Raw genomic sequence first — 22,028 nt, 5'->3', positions numbered from 1 at the left:
GGGGGGGGGGGGGGGGGAAGAGGAAAATGGGCCCCCCTTTAAAATAAGACTCATTTCGTGAAAGAAAGAGCAATTTCGTAGTTTCTCTTATATTATGCATTTTTGCGTTGATTATTTGTTTATTTATTTTAGGGAGTATAACCAAAAAATATATTTTTTTAAAATTTAATCAATAAATATATGAATTTTTAATATTGTATGTAAACACATAAACTTTGAAACTTTTATATAAATTCACACAAATTTTTATAAAAATAAACAAATTTTAAGAATCTTCGCATACGACTATACAAAAAATTAATTGGGTTTAGTATTGTTTTAGATTTACGCGAAAATTTTTAAAATTCGTATATTTTTATTCAAAATGAAAAAAAAAATTATATATTTATTTATCAAATTTAAAAAATTCATATTTTTTTTATATTCTCTTTATTTTTATTGAAAAGTACATGATACAAGCGATCGGAATCCAATTAGGCCATGATTGATGGGAATGTATGTCACGGAGGCATATGATTCTGTCTGTCCTTTGGCGTCTCTGAAGGGGCAGACTTGGAAAAAAGAGCAGAGATTGTACTTGAAGGGTCATTTCTTGCAAAGCAAGTAACATAAATAACACAACAGAAAGAAAAGAAGCAATTTCTTTTCTAGGGAAATTTTCGTGATGATTGACGTAAATAACAGATTTATACTATTTTTAAATTATATTCATTTTTGAAAATCTGAAAAAACTTAATTTTTAAACATTTATAAAAAATTCGATTGGATACAAACGTTGCTAACTCATTAACGGTAGAAAAGTTGTTGACTCATTATTAACGACAGATAATCTCATAATATGTCACGCCAAAATACCTACCATTATTAACCGATTTTTTGGTAAAAATTCAAAAAATAAATGATATTTTGTTCTAAAAATTTAAAATTTAATATGATTTTATAAGTCGAAAATTTTTAGTACGGACATATTAATGCCTTAAAACTTGATAATGTTGCAGATCAAAGGTATGAATTTCAAATTCATATTCTATATTCAATATCTATAAGATGTGAGATGTGGATGGACAAAATCTGCAAAATTATCAACCCATTTTCTAATCCATAATTTTTTTTAAGCCCTTTTTTTGCTGCATGAACAACATTCGGTAAGCGTTTTCATATCACGAAAAAAAAAAATAACAGTATATATAAATATAATACACAAGTAATCTTACACAAACATTTGCTTTCCAAAAGGCTCAAAGAAGATCATGTGAGATCAAGTTCTAACAAATCGTTTTACACAACTAAATTTGGATAGTTTAATCAGTGAAACATACGTATTATCTTGTCTCAAATTCGAATTTTAAATTTGAGAAAACAACATATTCCCAAATTATTCGAATATTAAATTTGAGAAAACAACATATATCCCAAATTATATAGTTGATTTTCGATCACAAAATTAGGTTGAATCTTGGTTCAAGACAATCGATTATAAAACCAAATGCTTTTTAGGCACACAGAAAAAGGAAAAGACAAAAAAAACCCTTATTATATATCACTGAATAAACAAAGAAAAATCCTCGAATTTTTCCAAGTCTTCCTTTGAACTGTTTTTTTTTTTTTTGTTTTTGGAATGAGGAGCAGAAACAAAGGTACAAACCGAAGGAAACAAAAGGATCAAACTTGGAGGTACTTGATGGCGGTATGAACGTCCTTGTCACCTCTGCCGCTGAAGTTGACGACCACTTTGGCGCCGTCGGGGAGAGTCGGACAGAGCTTCTCGAGGTGAGCCAGAGCGTGCGACGTCTCGAGAGCCGGGATTATTCCCTCTAACCTCGACACTCTCTTGAACGCTGCATCCCGGTTCGGGAAAAACGGAAGGTCTAAGTTTCTTTCTTCGAAGATACATGGAAGATCTGTAGTAGTTTTCATATAAAAGATTTCAGATTGGATGCTTTACCTTCCAATGCTTCATCGTCCGTCACGCTGTAGTATTCAGCCCTTCCGACGTCTTTCAGGAAACTGTGCTCCGGTCCAACTCCCGGGTAATCTAATCTGTAAAATCCAATAGAAAACGGGTGACCCTTGTTATTTCGGATATATCTTCGGCATATCCGAAAGCAATTTTCAGATTCATGGCATCCGCTGAGAGTTAGGGGAGCGCATAACTACCCAAAAAACAGTACCATGCATGAATACCCGATTTCGGGTATTCAGCCTTTTGCGGGGTACCGGATGGTACAACAACAACAACAACAACATCGCCTTATTCCCAAGTTCATTTGGGGTCGGCCGCATGATTCATTCTTCTCTACTCATTTTGATCTCGGATTAACTCTTTCGGAATCTGCAAGACTGCAACACTTCCAAATCGTTTCTAATGACACACTCCCAAGTAAATCTAAGTCTACCTCTTCCTTTCCTTCTCACCCCTATACATATAATCTCCACCTTTCTAACCGGCGCATCTATCGGCCTACGTTGTACATGTCCAAACCATCTTAAACATCCCTCCCGTATCTTCTCTCCGATACCTATTACTCCTATTTTCTTTCTAATAATCACATTTCTAATTCTATTCATTCTTGTGTGTCCGCACATCCATCTCAACATACTCATCTCGGCCACATTCATTTTAGACATATGGTGACAGATACCAGCAAATAACTAAGTACGTTATCAAATGACATATATATATTCTTGTCTTCTGGTACCTGATGAACCCATTTTTTAGTTTTATGCAATTTTTTGTTATAATTCTGTTTTATCTAATATAATTTTCGAATTCAGATACCCATTAACCGAACATATTGTCGAATACCCGTAATTCGTATACATGAGATTTTCGTATATGAGTACGGATATCAAATTATGATACCCGAAACCGAAACCTTCGGATACCCATCCGACACTCTGAATTTTTCGGATATCCAAACCCGTACCTGCTCCATTGAGGATTGAAGAGGCTAGGCCCAGGTCTTAAAAAAAAAACATTTCAAGCAACAACAAAAAAAGGATCTTACCCGGCACTAATGGAGTGAGGCTCAATGATTTGGCCATCGTCGTCCTGAAGCAAGTAACTCATAGCTCCATGGAGCACACCCACCTCTCCCTTCGTCAATGTCGCAGCATGTTTTCCGCTGTTCAGTCCGAAACCGGCAGCTTCCACTCCGATCATTCGGACGTCTGAATCATCCACGAATTCATGGAAGAGCCCCATCGCGTTAGATCCCCCTCCCACACACGCAACTAACACATCCGGCGTCCCGCCCCATTTCTCCAGAGCTTGTCTCCTCGTTTCTTTCCCGATCACCGCATGAAAGTCTCTGACCATCATCGGGTATGGATGAGGCCCAGCCACAGATCCTAATATGTAATGGGTCGTCTCCACGTTCGTCACCCAGTCCCTTATCGCTTCTGAAGTTGCGTCCTTTAACGTCGCTGTTCCAGAATGAACTCCCCTCACCTGCATCGTCAAAGATTGGAATTGTCCAGATCTGAGATCAACGTGATCTTTAGTCGTCGGATGAAACAGGTGGATCGATGTTGTGATATTATTACCTCAGCTCCAAGTAGCCTCATCCTGAAGACATTAAGGGCTTGTCTCTCCATGTCCTGAGCACCCATGTAAACGATGCACTGCAAACCGAACCGAGCACAGACAGTGGCCGTGGCCACACCATGTTGACCAGCTCCAGTCTCGGCTATGATCCTCTTCTTGCCCAAACGCTTGGCCAGAAGTGCCTGAGCCACTGCATTGTTGATCTTGTGAGCACCCGTGTGGTTCAGGTCCTCCCTCTTCAGGTATATCTCCGGCCCTTCGCCATTTTCCCGCCTGTAATGCTCGGTAAGCCTCTCGGCATAGTACAGAGGACTCTCCCTACCCACGTAATCTTTCAAGATTCCAGCCAATTCTTTCTACAGTTTCATCAACACAAAACGTACAAATCGGTATTAGAGCATGAGAACTACATCCAACCTCAAAGACAAATCACATCAGACAGAGAAATTGATAACATAGACATCATTCCATTACTTGATTGTAATGACTGCTTCTTGTTGAGTCTACACAAATCGAACAAGAACAAGTTTCACAAATGAGCCAAAAACCTTGCTGATTCCATTTACTAGAACTACGAACTACACGCGTATATGTACGTCTACGCAGTTGTATTCTATTGCCTTCTGTAAAAATTTCAACAATTCCAGTATATCACATCTCGAATCCACAAATAGACGCACTAAATTCATCTAATTTCCCATCAAATCCCTGAAAGCTTTCTCCTTTGAGAATGAACACCGACATAAACGAATGCCCGTTTCGATTTGATTCAAATCGAGAAACGGGTCGAAAGGGGACCCATCAAATACCTGGAAATCTTCGTCCTTGGCGAGCGAATGGAAAGCCGATTCGAGCTCGGAGAGGGCGTGCATTAGGGTTTCGGGGACGTACTTCCCACCAAATTTCCCAAACCGACCGAACGAATCGGGTCGCTGCCCCGAAGACAGATCGGGCACGGCCTTGCTCTTCTCCTTCCCCGCCATTTCAACAACTGGTTCCTTGGCGATGGTGCAGGAGACGGAGAACGACGAAGACCTGGAGCGAGACGATGGCAGAGGCGTAAATCTGGGGAGCTGGAAAGGGGATTTCAGATGGGTCAGCTCTGAAGAAGAAGGAACTGAAACGGATGGTCTGAAAGTTGCAGCCGTGCCCGATGCCGCCATCGCTCCTCCTCCTCTCTCTCTAAGACACCGATACAGACCAGTTTGATGTGAGGGCTTTTTATAGATTCTCTGAATCTCTCACTGTTGATTAGTCTTTTTCTGACCACAAAATCAATAAAAGGAAACAATATACGAAGATGAATCAAAGTAATAACTTGACGAAAAAGGGAAAAAAAAAATAAGAGGATGGTATTAGTAGGTAAGCATGATTGGGGGTTGGGTATTGTTTATCACGTGCTCAAATACACTTCAATCGATTCCTTTTATACATGCAATTGGCTGAATAACAGAGAATTGTATATATTGAATCTAAATTCGATTTAAAATTTAAATTAATCCAATTTCTATAAATTAAAATTTTCAATTAGAACCGAATATATCAAAATAATCAATGTTTTCTCGAAATAGAACTATTTTTATAAAAAAAAAAACTGATAATAATCAAACGGGAATCGAAATAAAAACGAAATATTCACTCTAAATTAAAAGAAAACACTATTTGTAATTGTTTATCTTTGAACGTAATGTTGACCTTCTAAAATAAATTGTTATTCAAGAAAAAATAAATTGTGTATGAATTCTATACATTTTTCAAAAAAATTCTTTGGAATTATGACATTTGAAGACGAAAAACTATAACGAAATCGTCTTAATGGTAATTTCTTCTTTAAAAAAAAAAGGCGAATCACGTGTGAAGTAGTTGGGCATGTGATTTTATGTGTAGGCAGCTATGGTGGTTCAGCTCATACGAACAATGCGTGAGACTACAATTTATGATGTGTGCAATTGGTACATCTTCTCCCTTGCATTTCAATGGTTAAACAAGAAATTATCGGATTATAATATTGTATTTCAATAGCATATATAATATACCCATAAAAACTTTTTTTTATAAAAAAAAGGAACTTTTACCATTTAAAATCGCAAAGACAATAATTACATATACCCTTTTTAAAAAATCTTATAAATAAATAATAAGATTTAAAGTAATCTAGTGAAACCACGTTAATATCATAATAATATTTTAAATTATGATTGACTTATAAAAATGTATATAAAGGTAATTAAATATATTAATTTAAAAGTAATATATGTGAGTATTATATATTTAATTTTAAAGTTTTTTTATAATTAATCAATATTAAAATCAAGTTTTTTTGTAACTGTATATCCTATACTAAGGTCCATACTAATCTCGGAGGCGAGATTCAACCATTTAATTTAGATTATACGTTTTCTCCTCAAATTTGAGGTTCGAATTTAGGGCCGGACAAATGATTTACATCTCATTTTATCGGTTGAATTATACAAGTTTGGTTAATATTTAAACCAAATTACATCCAAAAATAAATAATTTGTTATTGATTTAAAAACATAATTTTTTTAATAAAATACAATTATTATTATTATTCAAATTTATTATTATTTAAAACGAGATTTGTTGATTTATAAATAATAATAAATAAATTAGAAAATATAATAATAAAAATATACGTCAATATACAGTGAAATAAAAATTTTACATTATAAAAAATTAATAAAAAATATATTTTTCTCTATCAAATAAATAATTTCTATTGTTTTTTACTAAATTTATATCAATAAATACTATAATAATATAGTCAATGAAAAAAATAATAAACCGGGTCTTTCGCCTAGTTATTTAAAAGAAAAAGGAAAAGGCCAGGGTTACCACTTGTAACCTTTTTTTTTTTTTTGGTATAATGCGAAAAAGCGGTAACTTACCACTACACTAATCAGGCAATTCATTTGCCAAGAGTTCGGTTCGATCTTCATCACGTGAGATGGCCCCCTCTCTTTTATTGACGTCTTACCTTCCCTTAGTGAAGAATCCATGCAGCAAAGCGCATATCTCCTCTCTCGTGTTCCTTGATGAATTCATCAATGGGATTTTGATATAAACTATAATTTCTTTGAGATTTTTTTTATGTAATTGTTGGATTCACATTTATGAATGATATATATGATTCAAAAGACTTGGATATATTCAATCGATAAAATGAGGCCGCAAAACGTCTGTCCAGTTCCGATTTCGAGTTTCAAATTTAGAAAAGAGACGTGTATTTCAAATCATATGACTGAGTCTAACCCCGAGTTTAAATTGGATTTTGATCCAGATATTCAGTTATAAAACTATAATTTCTTTGAGAGTTTTTCTAGTATGTAGTGGTTGGATTCATATTTATGAATAAGGGTCTAGCGAATGCTTAATTAGCTCAGGACCCCACTACTCGTCATACTTGATTTGGTATTGTTACTGCACATGACTCAAAAGACTTGGATATATTCAATCGATGAAATGGGGTGTAAAACATTAATTTGTCTCGATCTTAGTTCAAACCTCAAATTTGGAGAAGAGACATATATTCCAAATTATATGGCTGACTCCAACCTTTATATCAGTTTGGACCTTAGTCCAGACTCGGTTACAAAAAAAAGATATTACCATATATTTGCTCTCTTTGTAATATTTCATATCTATATATAATTTCTCTGTTGGATCTATGGATCAAGCTTCTCTTTGTTGCAGAAGAAAATGTTGTAGAAGAAGCACGTGTTAGTTGCATGAAATGAAGTGATGTTTGCATAGAGAGTTCTTGTTTTTTATGTCTTCATTTAATTCAAAGAAATAGTGAATTGAGAGAGAGAAACACTTTTTGAGAGGAATTAAAAGGAAAATAACAGTGGTATCAGAGCGTTTAGTGGTCTTTTTGGGATTTGTAAGAGTATGGGTCGGAAAAGATATTCGATTTCGGGTTTTTGTTTTCGAGTTTGAAAGAAATGAGAGTCATTGCAATGAAGACGACTCCGATATGGGCTGAAGAAGCGATGGTGCAGAAAACGGTTGTTGATGAACAATCAGAGATTGATTTGGTAAGATTTTTGCGAATGCTGTGTTTTCTTTTAATACAATCAAATGTGTTTGTTTTAAGAAGGTTTGGTTTTCTGTAATCATTATGTTCGATTTCAAAGCGCATAGAGGGTTGAAACACAAGAGAGAAAAGTGTTGAATTCATCTATGTTGAGAGGAAACCGAAAAGGGTTTGTTTGTGTATTTGTATATGTATTTATGTATTGTGTTAATTAATATAAGAGTGTTTGTTTGAGAAAACTTATATTCTCTTTTACCTTTTATTACCATATATTCGTGAGCTGTCGTCCTAACTTAGAAAACTCTCATATTTGGAAAGATTCCTCCAAGAATTTTAGACGTAAGATGTCAGATACATTACATTTGTCGCCTTACTTGGACTGAGTTTTCTTAATTACAAAACTGTTCCTCGCCATCTACTAGCTGCAGCTGAAGAAAGGTTTTTCAGACAAAAATCACGGGTAATTTGGCTAAGACTTGGAGACCGTAACACTACCTACTTCCACCGAGCGATGCGCTCTAGGAATGCCAGAAACAGAATCCACTTTCTAGTGGACGAGAATGGATTGCGCCATGAATCCCACCAAGAAATTGCTGATCAGGCGGTTCGGTATTTCACCTCTTTGATTGGAGCAAGAGACGAACACGTTCAGGCCCCTAGTGTCCAATGGTTCAGAGATCTAATCCCTTCCCAGTGTGTAGTTGTGCTTTCTCCATTTCGATTTGTAGATCTTTCTTTTCTTTTTTAACCTAAGACTGCCGGTTCAACCAGTAACGATGGGCCAAACCTCTTTCTCAATCTAGGTTCGAACATTAGGAGCACATCTTAAGTGGTAATTAATTACCCGACCAATCTTCTACGTTTTGGATAAATATAATTGAGTCGAAATTCCCGTAAAGATTTCACTTATCCAAAAAAAAAAAGTTAAGTTTTGAAGACAAAAATCTTTAGAGCGTAAAATACAAAGAATAGGAACCATACATATATAACATATCCTAACAAAGCAAACATATATATATATATATGTGTGTGTATAGTTCTCATAATTAAGACGTTACGGCTTAATAAATAAGATTGCCACATCAAATGCGCATTATTATTTGGATCAGCCATTAACTTTTATATATATATATATATATATAACATCAAATATCATAGAAAAGCTTCTTGAAGAGCTCCATGTGTTGAGTCTCCAAGCAGATATAGAGGGATAAACCATCCTCTCTGGACCGACCAGACATCAGATAGCCTTTTCCGTCGCACCGAATACTCGCAGGGGCGACGTGAAAAGGCGGCCCCCAACCGAAATCCGCTTCGTACATCGGCATTTGAGTCCAACTGACAATGCTCAGATTAGGGTTTTGAGAGACTGGCCTCCCGGTTAAAACCTCTATGGCCTGAGGATTGTCGCGCAAGAAAGCGAGCCCCGATCTTATGTACTCGTCGTCCACTTCCTTCACCGCTTTCCGGATCCGACCAGCCGTCGAAGACAAGGGTTCCTTCACAATGTCGCCTGAATACGCCATCGGAGCCAAGGCCTGGACGACATTTCCGAAAAGCTCTTTAGGGATTGGTGGACGTAGCCGAGACCGAGCGTCCACCGCGATGTAAAGCAACGTCTTCTCCTCGTCCGGTAGGTCACGTGCTCTGCACGCACATCTCCACACGTGGGCCGCTAACGACTCGTAGAGACTGTACTTCACGAGGCTCGATTCTGCATGTGCGTCCGCCTTGTCCCTCAAGCTGTCGACTTGTTTAGGGTTTAGCTTGAGGTAGGCGGTAGAGGTTACAAGAGCGGCGGGAGAAATTTTCCGGTAGCCAAAAATGGCGGAGGAATCGAATTCAGGGTGGGGAAATTTCGGGGACGGCAGGGCGAGGTGGTCGAGGAGTTTCCGGTCGTGGATGGGAGGGTCGATGGGGAGGCCACGAGAAATGCTGGCCCAAGAATTGATGAGATGCATTGCCGAGAGACCGTCGACGATCATGTGGTGGTTTCCGATGCAAAGACACATCCCTCCGCATTTGAAATATGTCACCTTTCCATTAAATTTCACAAAACGTCAATAACCCCATTTTATAAAACAGTATTTTCTTAATTTTTATTAAATTGAAACAAGGAAGAATTATACTAGAAATGTATTATTTGCATACACAACTAAGAAGAAAGGAATCTGAAAACATGTATTCAGTCGTTATATTAGGAGATATGATTTAGATTTTTATGTCGTAGTTAATATTTCTATTTCAGGTTTAGTATTCTACTTAGATATAAGCCATATTTTCGTATCATCAATGGAAAATCTTACAGAAAATTATTCTGAAATTCTTTACAAATTTTTGCCCATATATTTATTTTGAGAGAGAAACAAAAATTCAATTTGTATAATGAAGAAGACGACGAAATGAAGCAACTGTCTCTCTCTCTCTCTATATATATATATAATGTTTATGTGTACCTGAGAGAGATTTAGAGGTAGTGAAGAAATGTCCTGAGAATAATCAACGGTCGGGCGGAGCTGCTGGAACTTGGAGTTAGGACATAATTCCCCATCCAACATCTCGTCTAATGTACAATCAGCTTCGGCCACTACAAACATCGACCCTTTCGAGTTACACTCGACCTCAATCCGACCGTTCTCGTCTTTGCCGAGCCTACCGGCTAAGGGATAGAACGAGACAAGGGCCTCGCCTAGAGACTTCTTGAGAATCCGAGTGATTTCATCGCTGTTCGGATATGTATTATTATTATCTGCGTTGGGTTTGAAGAAATGGAGGCTAAAGTTGTGGATATTCGCGTGGAAAAGATCGAAATTGGACAGCCAGAGAGCGCCTCCGGCCGTGTCCTTGGCCGGACACACAAAGCTTGTCTCTTTCACGTCGATCTTCATGCTTTTTTTTTTTACGTAGATGGCCTGCATGCATGGCAAAAATTGGTCCGATTAGTAAAATACAAAACATGGAGGAATCCGTGTTACGAGGGTTCAATATCAACAATCTAACAAATCTAAATGTGCCTATTTTATAAAAAAAAAAAGCACCCGGTATAATGAAAAATGTATATATTTCCAATTTGGTTAGCTCAACCGGTGAAATTGGGATTCAAAATATCCCGCTCCGAGTTCGAATTTCAATTTGAGAAGAGAAGTGTAATTCCAATGAAATTGTTTGATCCCGTGCCAAAGATTGGTCTTGACTTTGGAAATATAAATTAGAAATCAAAGAGGTATATCGGTGCTAATTCGAAGATTTTTTTACAAGTGCGTAAACATTATCATGCACTGGATTTTCAGTATCTCATACCATCTCACAATTTAAAAATAAAATAAACAAAAACAAGATAAAAAAAAATCGAAATATTCACTAAAAAGGAAAATAGAATATATATATATATATATAATTGAGAGCTTTGTAGAGAAAGAATTACTTGACCTCGACCCCAAAACATAAACGTCCATTTTATAGCATTTTTTTTTTAATCATCGTTCATTGTCTTCATGATTGACATTATATTATTAATTTTACAAACGAAAATACGATTTGAAGAGAAAAGGAAGGAGAAGTTTACCTAATCAAAGCCGACCAGAAAAAAATGCTATGCAGAGACAAATGCTAAGGCTTATATTATGTATGCGAACTACATATAGGTAGTCTTGACATATATACATATACATATATATATATACACACATTCACTTGGATGAGACAAATGTACAAAAGAAAAGCTGTAACAATATGGTTGATATTATTAAATGAGATAGGGCCAAAGATTGTGCAAATTTATACGATATCCATCCCATTTTCTTAAAGTCTTTCCCGCCAAAGAATGAATACTTTATAGAGAAATTGTATATTACACACACAAGTATATATGCCTTTGGGAACGCGAAAAATGTTTTTAGAGAGAGAAAATCCTCCCCCTTCTCTCTAACTTTACCAAAACACGTCATCGTACCCAAATCTCTAAACCTAGCTCCCGCAAAATCAAACCCCCGACGGCCGGCCACCGCCGGCCGCCACAACTGAAGACCGTCATGCCACCGCGTCTGCGCAGTAATTCTGCTCCTCCATCCCCAGGGATCTTGGGACCACTCCCACCCTTTCCACCTCTCTCTTGTCACCCAAGCCCCTCCGCTGAGCTAACGCCGGAGATCCCATCAGGAAAGCGAAGCGTGCTCCCCCAACCTCTGAGCTTCACATCCTCTTCTACATCTTCTCCCTCCCACTCCATCAACCGCTCTCGTTCCGCAAATCGCCACCCGGCTGAGATGCGACGAGCTCAGACTTCTTCTCCGGTTCGAAATGTTGATAGAAAAGACCAAAACTTTCTTTTGGACTCTATCAGAGTGCCATCCCCTGAGATCCTACGGGCAGCAGGGAGTAAGGAGGAAACAACTCCGATACCAAACGTCGAGCGGCCACCAGTGGCTAAGGATTCGCAGCCAGCTCCGACCCAGTTGTGGAGCAAACGTCTCTTCCCCAATGCCGGACAACTGGAAAAAGTTGGAACGCCGGAGGTACACCCCACAGGAGTACCCCTTATCAAGATACCTGAGGAAGCTTTGTTTGAAGCTTCAGACGAATGGAAAGAATTCGTCATAGGCCAGTTTTATGGCTTACCACCGAGCTTTGGACGCATCAACGGAGTCGTCAATGCAATCTGGAGTCGACGAGGGCCCCGTATCAAGATTCAAGACGTTGGGAATGGTACTTTTTTGTTCAAAACCCCAACAAAGGCAGTAAAGGATTTCGCTCTCAGCAGACAAATCTGGTATATTGGACAATGTCCAATGTTTGTTTCTGCGTGGAATCCCTTCCACAGGCCGGAAAAGCCAGCGCTAACATCATTCCGCACCTGGGCATCTCTGAGGAATGTGCCCCATCAGTTGTTCGATAGAGTGAATCTGAGCAGGATTGCTACTGGGTTTGGAACTCCCCTCTACCTTGACAGGGCAACGAGGGATAAGGAGAATGTTGCAGTAGCTCGTATTTACGTCGAAGTTAATCTGCAGCAGCCTCCTCCTACAACAATTGTGGTACAGCTTCCTGGCAAAATAGAACATACTGTTAATGTCTCCTTTGATTGGTTGCCGCCTCGATGCAGATTGTGCTCTGAGATAGGGCATAATGCGCATCACTGTCCTTCAAATCCTCCACCAGCAAGAAGAGCCGTATCCCCTCAGCCGGATAGGCGCAAGTCGATTTCCCCCAACCGAGAACGACCTCCTCCCGCACAGGAGGCGTCTCAAGGAAACGAGATTAACCAGACTGCTACTCCAGAGCAGGTGACACCGGCCAGACAAAGTCAGGATCAACGGCTGATAATCCAGACTGTTAAGGATAATGCACCATCTGTCAAGGGCAGCATTACAACGCCAGTAACCAAGACCGGCGCAAAATCAGCAAGTGGCAGTCAACAACAGATGAATATCACTCTGTCTAAAGCAATAGTCAAAGAAAACCAAGGATTTACAACAGTTACCTGGAAGACTCGTGGCCGAAAGGCCACGGGGAAAAATTAAACCCACGTTTGACGGATTCTCATGATTTTTGCTTGGAATATTAGAGGGTTGAACTCTGCGACTAAGAGATTTTTGACACGACAGTGGATTTTGGAAAACAAAGTGCTTATGGGAGCTCTTTTGGAAACACATATTCACGAGACCAATGCAGGCAGAATTCAAGCAGTTCTACCTCCCGATTGGAAACACTTCTGTGATTTTGGTTCATCCCAACAAGGGAGAATTTGGTTGCTATGGGACCCTTCTATCTCGGTGGTTATCTACAAATCCACAAAACAATCAGTAACTTGTGGTATCTCATGTCAAGACCCAAAGATATCATTCACTGCCACTTTCCTATATGCTGCAAATACATCTGCTGAGCGTCGTACTTTATGGGAAGAGATTGTCAACCTCTCAAACTATCCTCCCCTGGCATCAACACCATGGGTCCTTATGGGGGACTACAATCAGGTGCTATATCCTCATGAACGTTCCAGTTTCAACCAGGCCCAACACTATGCGCCCAACAATGGGCTATCAGACCTGGAAGAATGCATCAACAATGCAGGACTTGCCGATATACCCGGTAGAGGTCTCTACTTCACCTGGTTCAATAATCAAGCAGCAAATCCCATCTCAGCAAAAATAGAGCAATGTGCAACTCAACCTGGACAGAAGCTTACCCTGATTCAATGGCAGAATTCGTTCCACCAGCTCACTCGGATCACTCGGCCATCATACTGCGGCCGCTGGAAACGTTGGTAAGTCGCCCCAAACCCTTTAAATTCTTTACTCATATTACTCTTCTGCCTGATTTTCTCAGGACTGTGCAAGAGAGCTGGACTGGCCGAACGCCGACTGACAGTGCACAATTCCGTCTCTGTTCGGGCTTAAAAAACTTGAAGCGACCATTGAGGGCACTAAATTCTGATAATTTTAGTCAGATTACAAAAAGGGTGCAAGAAGCCAAAGGAAAGTTAAAGAATCTACAGACCGCTCTGTTTAACTCACCCACAACGGCCTTGGCAGAAGAGGAAAAAGCAGTCCGTGCAAAGTTCATTCTACTAGCTGCAGCTGAAGAAAGGTTTTTCAGACAAAAATCACGGGTAATTTGGCTAAGACTTGGAGACCGTAACACTACCTACTTCCACCGAGCGATGCGCTCTAGGAATGCCAGAAACAGAATCCACTTTCTAGTGGACGAGAATGGATTGCGCCATGAATCCCACCAAGAAATTGCTGATCAGGCGGTTCGGTATTTCACCTCTTTGATTGGAGCAAGAGACGAACACGTTCAGGCCCCTAGTGTCCAATGGTTCAGAGATCTAATCCCTTCCCAGTGGACTGATGATTTGCTAGCTGACTTAGTGGCCATTCCCTCCGCTGATGAGATTACAAGTATTGTCAAGTCTATGCCGGAAAATAAAGCCCCCGGACCGGATGGCTTCCCCAAAGAATTTTTTACAGCTTCGTGGTCGATACTCGGAGATGACCTTATTGAAGCAGTCAGGGAATTTTTCCTATCTGGTGCTCTCCTAGGACAGACAAACGCTACAGCAATATCTCTAATTCCGAAGACGCCAACTGCAGTGTCATTGACTGATTTCCGACCAATCAGTTGTTGTAATACATTCTACAAAGTAATCTCCACTATCTTGGCTAAGCGGCTGGTTCGAGTTTTGCACATCATCATCTCTCCGAATCAATCGGCATTTCTCAAAGGCAGATTAATGCTGGAAAACACACTGCTAGCAGCAGAGCTCATCAAAGATTATAACCGTGCCTCATCCCGTAAGAATGCCATGTTGAAGATTGACATCCGCAAGGCGTTCGATACCCTCGATTGGGAGTATGTTATCAACCTGCTGAAAGGCCTTAATTTACCTGCCAGGTTCGTGGGCTGGATAAAATCATGCATAACTACTCCTAAATTCTCGATTTCCATCAATGGCAGCCTTGAAGGATATTTTAAAGGCAGACGGGGACTAAGACAAGGGGACCCAATTTCCCCTTACCTTTTCATTCTTGCGATGGAAGGCTTATCAAGATTATTAAACAAGGCTGCAGTAGCAGGTGAAATCAGGACTCACTCTAAATGCGCTGAACCCCTAGTTACACATCTTGCATTCGCCGATGATCTGATGATTTTCTCTGAGGGCTCACAGACGTCCGTAACTAAGGTACTTCAGATTCTTGCAGATTTTGGGAAATATTCAGGGCTGAAATTAAATGCAGACAAATCTGAACTATTTATTGCTGGAGTGGAAGAGAATGAGGCCGAAAGAATATGTACAGAGGTGGGATTCCGTAGAGGCAGCCTCCCTGTACGATACTTAGGGATTCCGTTATCGCCGACGAGGCTATCTAGAGAGGACTACCAACCTCTAATTGAAAAGATCAAAGCAAAGATTGGAGCGTGGTCGAGTAAAGCTTTATCTGCGGCCGGGAAATTGCAGCTCATAAGCTCGGTAATCTATGGGATGGTGAGCTCCTGGAGCGCGATATTTGCTCTGCCCAAATACCTTCTAAAGCAGATCGACAGCTTATGTGCAAACTTTCTATGGAGTCACAAACAAAGCACCACCGCCACTCATCGGGTATCTTGGCAGACATCTGTCGGCCTAAAAATGAAGGGGGTCTCGGGCTATACAGGTTGGCTGACGCAAATAACACATTCCGATTAAGGCTGATATGGATCTTATATTCCAAGAAGAACTCATTGTGGGTGGATTGGATAAAGGAGCATGTTACTAAGAAGCATGGGTTTTGGGAGACTCCACACGCAGCAAATGTCTCTAATAACTTTAGACGACTTTTGAAAATGCGTGATACAGCAAGGAGATATATTAAAGTACAGATTGACAATGGCAGGAAAGCCTCCTTCTGGTGTGACGCTTGGACCGACCTCGGTCCGCTCATAGATTTTATTGGGGAATCTGGTCCTAGGCAGCTACGGATACATAGACAAGCGACAGTCTGCCAGGCGGCCCCAGATGGGGATTGGCAATTGCCGCCATCGCGCGGAGATAAGATGGTGCAGCTACAGGTGAGCCTCACCACTGTGCCACCACCCAGAGATGCCAGAGGTGAAGACCGTTATGTATGGAGGCAGAGAGCGGGAGATTACAAGCCCGTGTTCCACTCCTCCAGTACGCGACATCAGTTGAGAACCCAGGGAGACGAGGTTTCATGGCGCAATTTAGTATGGTTTCGAGGTGCGATCCCGAGACAGTCTTTTCTAATCTGGCAGGCATTGCAGGGGCGATTACCGACAGTAGATCGGCTGGTATCGTGGGGCATGCATATTAACACAGTTTGTGTTCTCTGCAACGCTGACCAAGAGACACACGAACACTTGTTCTTCAAGTGCCCGTTCAACAATCAGATTTGGTCTTCAATGGTTAGTCTCTGTTGGACATCACCACTTGACACCATACTAAACTGCAGCCAGTGGATTGAAGGATCAGGAAACCCGAAAGATCGAGGGCAACCGACGATAGTGAAGTTGTGCACCCAAGTTTCAGTTTACGAGCTTTGGCGTGAGAGGAACAATCGGATTTTCCGGGGGAAATCCAGGACTGTTGATGAAATCAGGATCAAAATTGACAGGGTAATGCGAGATAATCTACTTTCTATGAAGTTTTCAAATCGGCGGAACTCAACATGCCGGCTACTAGAGCATTGGTACTTTTTCAGGCAAGCACGATCATGGCGCTAACCAGATCTTCAACAAGCAGAGTTTTTAATTTTGGGCCCTACTAGACATGGGAATCTGTCTACCTTTTCGGTTTCTTTTGTAAAGACCTGGAAAGGTTTTTGTACATAATTTTTTTGGGAAGGAATACAAAGCACACTCAACAAAAAAAAAGAAATTGTATATTAATATACGAATTTTTATTAAAAAAAATCTAAATACCGTCATGATATGGTAATTTTGGGATTTGTTTAAAAATTGAGGTTTAATATAGAAGTTAAGAAAATTTTGTATATTTTTTTGTGGAAATTTTAAAGTATCTTTGAATTTTTTTATAAGTTCGTGTATTAACATGCGATTTTTCATTAATAATATATCCATTCATACTTTTTTAAACTGTTAAAAAGATAAGGTTTTAATGTAGAAATCGCCGTCACGAAAGTTACACGAAAATGTGGTAGATTAAAATCTGAAATTTTAAAAAATTCTCAAAAACACTATATCATAATAGTATTTGAGAGTCGTTTAAAAGTGTAATATTTAATTTCATTATAGTTTTTGGAAGCAATTTAAAATTTAAGATTTTTTTAATTATTTTTAAAATGTTCAGAATTTAACATAGAAATTAGAAAGATTTCATATATTTATTTGAGAATTTTAAATTTGTATACTTATTTGAGATTTATCTACCCGCAAAAACATTTATTACAACGATATCTTTTAATTTTTTTTTGGATAACGTTATTACAACGATATCTATCTACCCAACGAAAACATTTACGTCTCCCATGTCCACCGCCAATAATTTCAAAGAGCCCGTCGTTTACGTGAATAAATATAATGCATTCGATACATACATATACATATATATACACACACATTATCCCTATATGGCATGTAATAGGTCAGACCGTTAAAGCTTCACCTCATCTTGTTTTGGTCTTCAATAGGAGAATTCCGTATATATATATTATATCATTTGTTAGAGGATATTATTGGAGCATTCATTTGTTCCTAGTTTTTGGTTATTTAGAAATGTGTGTTCAAGGCTTGGTAATTGTTTCTAGATTTTACAAACTATTTATTTTATGTTAGACTAAGTTTTATTATGTATCATTATTATCAGAATGTTCTTAGGAGTAGTATATATATGTGTATTCTTGTAGAATTTGCAATAACAAAAATATTCTTTTTCCTCTCTTATATGGTATCAGAGCTAGAAATCGTCTAACCGACGTTGTTTTTTTTTCTCCCAAACCTTATCGTCACCTTCCTCGTTCTTTTTCTTACATTCGATCATGGCTGTTGAAAACTCCTCTTCCAACACCTCTGACATTCCGAGCGATACCGTTTTCCCCTATGATTCTAGCAGCATTGCCAATCCTCTTCTCAATATCAATGTCTCCAACGTGTCTAAGCTCATGACCATGAACTACATCACGTGGAGCGTGCAAATCCGAGCTCTTCTGCAGGGGTACAACCTCGACTGCTTTCTGGATCCCGCAAACAATCAACCGGCCACACTCTCTGTCGACAATGCAGTCACTGCCAATCCCAAGTATGGTCCTTGGTTCCGCCAAGATCGTCTGGTATTTTCTGCTCTCCTTGGCTCGGTCTCTCCTTCATGTCAAGCACTGATTGCCTCTGCCGCTTCCTCTGGTGATGCTTGGCAAACTCTTGCCACTACGTACGGTCGATCAAGCCGCGGACATCTCAAACAAATTAAGGATCAACTCCGTCGCTTCACCAAAGGCACCAAAAGCATCGATGAATATATGCACTTCTACAAAGTGAAAGCGGATGAGCTTTCTCTGCTCGGCAAGCCTTTGGACCACGAAGATCTACTTGATTTCATCCTTGTTGGTCTCGGCGATGATTTCAAACCTGTCAAGGATGTTGTTCACGCTAAGGACTCACCCATGTCCTTCATTGAGCTTCACGAGAAGCTGTTGAATCACGAAGCCGACATCTCTGCCTTACAATCTGTCACTTCAGATTTTCCTGTCACGGCAACTGTTGCCCAACACAAGCCTCGCTCCCCCTGGCGCGACAACTCTCGCCTTCCATATGAACCTCGTGGCTCTCGCTCTTCCTCGGGCCGTGGCTATCTCGGTAAATGCCAGCTTTGTGGTACTCAAGGCCACAGCGCTCGCTTTTGCCGCCTTCTCCGATCTCAGCCTGGTATATTGCCTTCTCCGATGTCTTTTGATTCTCGCCGGTCTTCCTGGTAACCCAACGCCAACACAGCTGCTCTATCCGGCTCTGCTTCTCAGTCATGGATCTTGGACTCTGGCGCATCCCACCATATCACTGCTGATTTTGACAATCTCTCGTTGCACTCTCCTTATTCAGGCACCGACGAAGTTATTGTCGGGGATGGTTCTGGCCTCGCGATCACACACTCGGGTTTCACTCACCTTCTTACCTCTTCTCGACCCCTTTCTCTTCATAATGTTTTGCTTGTTCCTGCAATTCATAAAAATCTTGTTTCCATTCATCAACTGTGTCGCTCTAATGATGTCTCTGTTGAATTTTTCTTCCACTCTTTTCAGGTCAAGGATCGAACAACGGGGGCAATCCTAGCCCAAGGAACGCTCCATAACGGCGTGTACGAGTGGCCAACTCTTTCGTCTCCTTCCTTGTCCTCTGTTTCCGCATTTTCCAGTGTCAAATCGACGGTGTGTGCTTGGCATTCCAGGCTTGGTCACCCTTCGGTTGAAATTCTTCATAAAGTTTTGTGTCGTCTTTCCTTGCCTTCGTCTTCGTCTTCGAGTCTATCTTTCCATTGTGAGTTCTGCTCTATCAATAAGAGTTATAAATTATCATTTTTCTCTTCCTCTGTTATGTCTTCCCGTCCTCTTGAAGTCGTTTTCTCGGATGTGTGGATGTCTCCTATTGAATCTTTCAACGGGTATAGATATTATGTTGTCTTCGTTGATCATTTCACCCGCTACACCTGGCTCTATCCCCTAAAACGTAAATCTCATGTCTCTGATATCTTTGTCAGATTCAAGTCCCTTGTTGAGACCCGGTTTCAGTCCAAACTTATGTCTCTTTATTCTGATAATGACGGAGAATATGTTGCTCTTAAGAACTATCTCTCTGTCAATGGAATCTCTCATTATACAACACCTCCTCATACTCCGGAACACAATGGCATTTCCGAACGGAAACATCGCCATATCGTGGAAACCGGACTCACGCTCTTAACTCACTCATCAATCCCTTCTACATATTGGACTCTTGCATTTTCGGCTGCCGTGTACCTTATCAATCGGCTGCCAACTTCTGTCCTCTCATTTCGTTCTCCCTTTGAGGCCATATATAACGTTTTCCCGAACTACTCTAAACTTCGTGTTTTCGGTTGTCTCTGCTTTCCTTGGCTCCGTCCTTACTCATCTCATAAACTTCAGTCTCGGTCCTATCCTTGCGTTTTTGTCGGCTACTCTCTTTCGCAGAGTGCATTTCTTTGTCTCCATGTTTCTTCCTCACACATTTTTGTCTCTCGTCATGTTACATTTGTCGAGTCAGAATTTCCGTTTCCTCGTTTTTTCTCTGAGTCTTCTGGTTCTGATTCATCTCCTCTTGCGTCCTCCCATGTTATGTCGTCTTCTTCTCTCATTCCGTGTTGGCCCACTCCCCCCCGCCCTGCACAGGCCCCTGCCCCTGTTGCTTCTCCGACCAATCCTACCCAACCTTTATCCTCGACTCAACCGTCAAACTTCCCCTCCGCTTCACCTCTTGATATACCGTCCCAAGAACCTTCTCCTCTACCTATTGTTAACCAACCATCTCTTCCTTCTTCTTCATCTCTCACAAACCTTCACCCGATGACAACAAGATCCAAAAACCAGATTTTTAAACCAAACCAAAAAGTCTCCCTCTCAACCTCTCTTTCTTCTTTCCTAGAAACTGAACCCACTTGTGTATCGCATGCTATGAAAGATCCTCGATGGCGCTCCGCCATGTCTGACGAGTTCAACGCACTGGTCCGGAATGGAACATGGAGCCTCGTTCCTCCTAATCCGGCCTATAATGTTGTGGGATGTAAGTGGGTATTTCGCACTAAACGAAATTCTGATGGCTCTATTGGCAGGTTCAAAGCTCGGTTGGTCGCTAAAGGTTTTCATCAACGTCCCGGTATTGACTTCACCGAGACTTTCAGTCCCGTGGTTAAGCATGCCACCATCCGAGTCATTCTCAGCATCGCTGTCTCCCGTGGCTGGCCTCTACGTCAACTCGACGTTAATAATGTTTTCCTTCAAGGTACTCTCCATGATGATGTTGGTTTAGTGCTCTATGATGTACTGATTATGAGCTTTGTTCAGATACATTCGATGTATTGATACTTTCTATATGTTTTTTTATGAGAGTATCTTGTTCATTACATGTTCCTGCATGCTAGATCTGTTATGAAATCCATGTATCATTATGAATGATACTAAACTCCCTAGTCTTGTGTCATTATGGGAATAACGATATAATAAGACTAGTATGATGTGTGATTGATGATCACATAGATGATCATAGGTATTGGATACGATCACAATATAGGTATTCGTTGCAGAACGAAATACTGGACTGACCCGCATGAGATTGTCACATGGACTAGCGTCATGACTTGAATCTCATACGACGATTCCATGATTGGATCCTAAGACCTGAGATATCTACAGAATCCAACATGAGGAGTTGCGTGCTTTGATTACGTCAAACGTCCTGCGTAACAGGAGGACTATAAAGGCGTGTATCAGGTACGAAACGAATCATGTACTGGATTGTAGATAGTCAAGACGGGATTTGTACCTCTCGTAAAAGAGAGAGATATCGCTGGGCCCCTCGTGTGAGCAAGACTGTAGAAATGTGTGGCCGCACTATAGACGAACATCGTCTATTTCAGACAGTCGAACTCAGTGAACGAGAAAGCAGTCGAATCAGATAAGGTGGCTTGTCCATGCCTTATGTTCGACATATGATATCGCGATACAAAAGGATCATCAGTCGGAATCATCACTGGCTTTAGTATGATCACAAACAAACTCTATTCGAGATAGGTAGTCATAGTGTCTTGCTAGAGACCGCCTATGACTTGTATACCCGAAATAGAGATTTCGGGTTATACTGCTATTCGAATGAGCCTACAGGGTCATACACGCAGGGAATGACGAAACCGCACGAGAAAACGATGAAAAACCGAGACAGAAGGGTCTGGAACGGACGGACCGGAAG

General features: G+C 40.3%; 3 protein-coding genes across 3 annotated transcripts; 2 read left to right on the top strand and 1 right to left on the bottom strand.

Annotated features, from left to right (window-relative positions):
• Nucleotides 1-1,449: 1,449 nt before the first annotated feature.
• On the bottom strand, nt 1,450-4,779 carry LOC104817648 (tryptophan synthase beta chain 2, chloroplastic). Its single transcript, XM_010546897.2, has 5 exons — nt 4,357-4,779; nt 3,547-3,903; nt 3,009-3,451; nt 1,946-2,040; nt 1,450-1,838 (listed from the first exon to the last, which is right to left on the bottom strand). Exons 1-5 carry the CDS (start codon nt 4,708-4,710, stop codon nt 1,663-1,665), a joined length of 1,425 nt encoding a protein of 474 aa, XP_010545199.1. The 5' UTR covers nt 4,711-4,779; the 3' UTR covers nt 1,450-1,662.
• An 11,147-nt stretch (nt 4,780-15,926) lies between these two features.
• Nucleotides 15,927-16,823, top strand: LOC109116848. Its single transcript, XM_019202996.1, has one exon. The coding sequence runs from the start codon at nt 15,927-15,929 to the stop codon at nt 16,821-16,823; it is 897 nt and encodes a 298-aa protein (XP_019058541.1).
• Nucleotides 16,824-18,097: 1,274 nt separating this feature from the next.
• On the top strand, nt 18,098-21,065 carry LOC104818098 (the record flags this gene model as incomplete). The annotated part of the gene is made up of 4 exons (XM_010547556.1): nt 18,098-18,980; nt 19,152-19,252; nt 19,352-20,846; nt 20,896-21,065. Coding segments are annotated over exons 1-4 (2,649 nt in total), but the record flags the coding sequence as incomplete, so codon positions are not given.
• Between the last annotated feature and the right edge of the window lie 963 nt (nt 21,066-22,028).

Source organism: Tarenaya hassleriana, unplaced genomic scaffold (genome assembly GCF_000463585.1).
Source record: "Tarenaya hassleriana unplaced genomic scaffold, ASM46358v1 Cleome28, whole genome shotgun sequence".
NCBI lineage: Eukaryota > Viridiplantae > Streptophyta > Magnoliopsida > Brassicales > Cleomaceae > Tarenaya > Tarenaya hassleriana.
Note: the sequence above shows the minus strand (reverse complement) of the source record. Positions and strands in the feature narration are given on the sequence as shown.

Coding starts and splice junctions, on each gene's coding strand:
- LOC104817648 (XM_010546897.2), bottom strand. CDS start 4,710: ATGGCGGCATCGGGCACGGCTGCAACTTTCAGACCATCCGTTTCAGTT. Junction 3,904..4,356: donor CCAAGGACGAAGATTTCCAG/GTATTTGATGGG, acceptor ATGAAACTGTAG/AAAGAATTGGCTGGAATCTT. Junction 1,839..1,945: donor GGACGATGAAGCATTGGAAG/GTAAAGCATCCA, acceptor ACCGGGATGCAG/CGTTCAAGAGAGTGTCGAGG.
- LOC109116848 (XM_019202996.1), top strand. CDS start 15,927: ATGCGTGATACAGCAAGGAGATATATTAAAGTACAGATTGACAATGGC.